General features: G+C 56.5%; 1 protein-coding gene across 1 annotated transcript; it reads left to right on the forward strand.

Annotated features, from left to right (window-relative positions):
• Window positions 1-2,049: 2,049 nt before the first annotated feature.
• On the forward strand, window positions 2,050-3,399 carry RASSF10 (Ras association domain family member 10; the record flags this gene model as incomplete). Its single annotated transcript, XM_082316646.1, has 1 exon — window positions 2,050-3,399. One exon carries the CDS (start codon window positions 2,050-2,052, stop codon window positions 3,397-3,399), a length of 1,350 nt encoding a protein of 449 aa, XP_082172772.1.
• Window positions 3,400-5,244: the final 1,845 nt, after the last annotated feature.

Raw genomic sequence — 5,244 nt, forward strand, 5'->3', positions numbered from 1 at the left:
TTGTCCTTTGCCAGAACAAAGTAGGTACAGACATTCCCATAGGAAATACATGTTAAATGAGATCAAAACTAAAGGGGAAAGACAAGGAACCACCAGTAAAGGAGTCAGACAATTTCTCACTGCCTCATTAACCCTTTTGGTGCAGCACCTGATTCTGCAGAAGACAACAAGGAATCTCCAAGTTTCTGCCAGCCTGATGAGAGCAACAAGGCTTTTCTTTTCCTGCTCTCCTGGAGTTTTTTTATCTTGGGCCGTTCAGAGGCAAAGCTGAATTGTACATCCCATTCCTGTTCAACATGCTATCATTCTGGGGCAGTGTGAGCTGTCGGGTTTGTCCCAGAGTCCTTACGACCCCCTTTGTCAAGGCCATTTTGTCCTCTTACAGGACTGCCGTTGCTGGGTCCACCTTCCTCTGCCCTGGAGTGAATGATGCTTTTAGGCATAATCAACATCCTGAACAAAAAGACCGCGCGCCTCAGGAATAACTTTCCCTCAGCAAACGCTTCCCTCTGTACAAAGAAAGCATAGCGATCCAGCACTTCTGATACATCATGAGAGCAAAATAACTTTAGCAGTGACAGACTTTACCACCGGACAGCGATATGCAACTTTAAGGTAAGGCGGATGGGGTCAGCAAGCGAAATTCAGCCTGTTACTGATGCCCCTATCATGTGCACCCTTATCGCAACATGCAGTGACCACCTTGGTTTGGAATCGTTTAACCTGCGATAATGCAGGAAGGGGACGTTAGCAGCAGCCACACGATCCGCGTGATCTTCAGTTCCAGGAATGCTGGCATGCGGTGGTCCCTCAGCCCACTTCCTCACGGGACAGGAGGCTGCATGGCAGAAACCACCGCTGTAATGAGCCGCCTTACGCAGCCAGAGCAGCGGGCAGGCTTTCTTCCCCAGGACTGGTCCTTCATTGTAAATAAGGGAGAAGCTAGCGCAGCAGCTGCCCACGCTGAGCCCGTGTACTCTGGGGGAAAAGAGGACATTACGCTGCGTAATTGTTAACTCGCTATTTTGCATGCCCCAACTTCACTGTTTCAAACTGCAGAATTACAGCAGTTAGGCTACAATACCATAACTCCGTTCTGCTCCACTGACTGGAACACAAACCTTATTCACGCAACAATCCTCTCCGCACGGCACACCAATTTTATTGGCTCTAAAAATCCCCTGGAAGATACAGATCAGCCTTTGGGTTTTAGGGAGTTTACCCCCTTTACCCATTATAATAGTTTTTAGCCACGTAGAAAAGCATCAGTCCGTGAGCCCTGCGATGCAATCAGTGCCACAGCCCTGCATTTTATTACCCTTTTTTACATCTCCTCATTTTAATCCGCACTCGGAGACCGATCCCGTTCCCATCAAAGTACACAGCAAGCTCCCATTAAAATCTGGCTCAGCTAGTATTTTAATAACACTTAGACATTCCCGTCCTTTGCATATTTCGTCTGCGAAGTGCTTTACAAACATGAATTTCCTAATTACAGGCGGATGATGTACTAAAACTGGAAATTCCTCACGAGTCCTGGCTCTCCCTTTGAAGCTGCGGGGTTCGCTCCCGTCCCTCGGCACTTTGGAAGCTCCCTCGACGCCGCTCGGCCGCGGCAGAGGCAGGGCAGGGAGGGGGAGGCAGAGGCGACGGCGACCCGCCTGCCTTGAAGTCTCCGCGCCGGCGGATCTCGCCGCGGAGTGCCGGGGGGCCGGCGGCCGCCGCCGGGGCGTGAGCCGCGGGGGGCGCCCACGTGGTGGGAGAGGAAAACCCGGCGGCGGCGGCGGGGCCCGGCAGAGCGCGGGCGGGAGCCGCGGCGGGCTCGCTGCCGCGGCGGGCTCGGTGCCGCGGCGGGCCGGGCCCCTCCCGGCGGGCCGCCGCACCGGGCAGGAAGGGGTGGAGCGGCCGGCGGAGCGCACGGGCGGGGAGCCGCGGGCGGGGAGGCATCCCGGCCGCGCCGCGCCTCCCCTGAGCGCTCCCCATGGAGCGGCTGCCCGGCCAGCCCTGAGCCGGCGGCCCCAGCCGCCCGCCCGCCCGCCGCCGCCCCCGATGGAGCCCGAGGAGCGGAAGATCTCGGTGTGGATCTGCCAGGAGGAGAAGCTGATCTCCGGGCTCTCCCGGCGGACCACCTGCTCGGACGTGGTGCGGGTGCTGCTGGAGGACAGCCACCACCGGCGGCAGCGGCCGGCGCTGCCCGAGCCCGGCGGCGGGATGCTGTCGGGGCCGCCGCACTCCTACTGCATCGTGGAGAAGTGGCGCGGCTTCGAGCGGATCCTGCCCAACAAGACGAAGATCCTGCGGCTCTGGGTGGCGTGGGGGGACGAGCAGGAGAACGTGCGCTTCGTGCTGGTGCGCAGCGAGGCCTCGCTGCCCAACGCGGGGCCGCGCAGCGCCGAGGCGCGGGTGGTGCTCAGCAAGGAGCGCCCCGGCCACGGCCTGGGGGCGGCCCGCGCCAGCCTGGCGCTCACGCAGGAGCGGCAGCGGCGGGTGGTGAGGAAAGCCTTCCGCAAGCTGGCCAAGATCAACAAGAAGCGGCAGCAGCCGCTGGCCCGGGAGGCCTCGGCGGCGGAGAGGATGGAGACGCTGGTGCACCTGGTGCTCTCGCAGGACCACACCATCCGGCAGCAGATCCAGCGCCTCCGCGAGCTGGACCGGGAGATCGACAGGTACGAGGCCAAGATCCACCTGGACCGCATGAAGCGGCACGGCGTCAACTACGTGCAGGACACCTACCTGGTGGGGGCCGGCGGCGGGGAGCCGGAGCCGGGCCGGGAGCCGGGCGGGGCGGCCCAGCCCGCCGCCGGCCGCCCCGAGGAGGACTACGCCAAGAAGTGCGAGGAGGTGCTGCAGCTGCAGGAGCAGCGGGCGCAGCAGGAGGAGCTGCTGGAGCACCTGGCCGCCGAGATCCAGGAGGAGCTCAACGAGCGCTGGATGAAGCGGCGGCGGGAGGAGCTGGAGCTGGCGGTGGGGCCCGGCCTGGCCGAGACGGACTGCGACACGACGGAGCTGAGCGGCGGCGGCGAGCTGCACCTGGAGCACGAGCGGGTGAAGACCCAGCTGAGCACCAGCCTCTACATCGGCCTCAAGCTGAGCACGGACCTGGAGGCCATCAAAACCGACCTGGACTACACGCAGCGGGCGTGGGAGGACAAGGAGCGGGAGCTGCAGCGCCTGCTGGAGACGCTGGGCACCCTGGACGTGGCGGAGGCGCCGGCCGAGCCGCGGGGGGCGGCGGGCGGGGGGCGGCCGGCGGCGGGGGGCAGCGCGGCCGGCTGGGTGGAGCAGGCGCGGGCGCTGCGCAAGGACCGCGCCGAGAACGACGAGGACTCGGACACGGGGCTGAGCTCCATGCACAGCCAGGACTCGGACTCGCTGCCCGTCTGCGAGTCCCTCGTGTAGCGCCCGCCCGCCCCGCCGGGCCCCGCAGCGCCGGGCAGAGGGAGGGCGGGCCGCGGCCCGGCTCCCGGCCGCAGCGGGCCGTGGCGGGGGTCTCCGCCCGCCGGGCAGCGCGGCAGAAGCCCGGTGCGGGAGCGGGGCGGGCGGAGCGGAGGGTGGCGCGGGCAGGTGCGGGGTAGGCGAGAAGGCTGCCGGTGCAGGAGGCAGCCGCGCGGAGGAAACATCTCAATTTTAGCTCTGGAGTTTAAACTTGTTCTAACTAGTCATCCGCGGGCAGCGTTTAGGCTGGCTCGCCGGTGCTTTTATCTAAGGAAGAGAAACCCACAGCGTGTTTGTGTTTCATTCACGTCTGGGATTGCTTGCTCCTTCAGTCCTGCCGCCTGCTTCCCTCCGAAGGTTTTCTTGCTGGGCCTTTTAATCCCACGGTTCCCCAGGCTATCCCCACTGTAGCATAGGCTGCTCCGGACAGTCTCTGTGCGAGCGAAACACCAGGGCGCACGCTCCACAGGGTGAATCAGTTATCTCCTGAACAGTTTCTCAGCATTGCAAAGTCAGATGGTGGGTTATACTGGCTGTCACTTCCAAATACACCCGGCTCCTTTACAGGCAAACAGTCCCTGAGACTAAAGCTGCTGATCATTTAAACGCTACGGAGGAAAAGAGGTGTCAATACCACTGAAACTGACACTGGGATCTCCCAGGGCACAAGCTTTTGGACAGTACTGCGGTTCCTTTTGGCAACAAAAAGGGGTGATAAATCGCCTCTTTTAAAAAAAAAAAAAGCAACAAAACCAAACCAAACTAAACCAACACACAGATTAACGTGTTGCATTAACTCTGCTTTGCGTAGTGCTTTTTCTTATGCATAGATAAGTGCTTTGTTTAAAGGCATACTGAGAAATCTGTTAGTACCAATGTTCATTTGACAGTCATTGAAAGTAATTAGCAGTGCCTGTATGTACACAGCCTTCAACTACATTTTTTTCACCAGGCTACCTGATATTTGGCGAAGCTTGGTTGTAGATAAACAAAGTACAGAATCAGCTTGAGCTACCGTTTTTAATAATACAGTTTGTATCAGGCCAAGAGATACAACGATAAAAGCATGACTCAAGCCCTACCTGCACTACAGCTTAATCTTTGCAGTTATTCCAATAAAAAAAAAATGGCATCAGCTGTAACATGCATTTCACTTAACTGCCAAATCTTCCACTGCAGCTTAACTCTAACCGAAAATCCATGATCTGCTCTTACAGTAAGAGACATTAAAGATTCTTGTATTCCAGAATAATTGCAGAAACAGTTTAAGCAGTGAGACACCAGAGATTGTTTAGTCATGCCCAACTGATGGTGGGAACTTTTTAAAACTTTTGAGATTATTATTTATGCAAGGCTATTTATGAAAGTTTTCACTTAAACAATAAGAAAGTATAAAAAGGAGTACACCAATAGACCAGTTCTTTATTTTCCATAGAAACCTCACAGCTTCTTCACCCAAAGACCGGGTTCCACTCTTTCACAGTGTTCGTGCTGGTAGGAATTCTGTTGGACAACAGAAGAATAGACTCTGCAACCGGTCAGTTTGAAAGCAATCAGAGAAATACTGTCTGTGGATTTGTTGAGGCTGTACAATTCCCTATATGCTATTATTCTTGATAAATGTTATTCCACTGAATGGGTCTCAGTTATAACAAACTGTGGTTTATTTTAAACACTGATTATATAGTTGTTTTTCATATTTTAGTCAACCTTGGAAAATATTTAAGAACCTATTTTTAGAGCTAATAAAACTCTTTAAGACTAAATGAGTGTTTCAAATTGAGTGTGATTAAAAAAATAGATATATAT

This window comes from Platalea leucorodia (genome assembly GCF_965183815.1).
Source record: "Platalea leucorodia genome assembly, chromosome: 7".
Lineage (NCBI taxonomy): Eukaryota > Metazoa > Chordata > Aves > Pelecaniformes > Threskiornithidae > Platalea > Platalea leucorodia.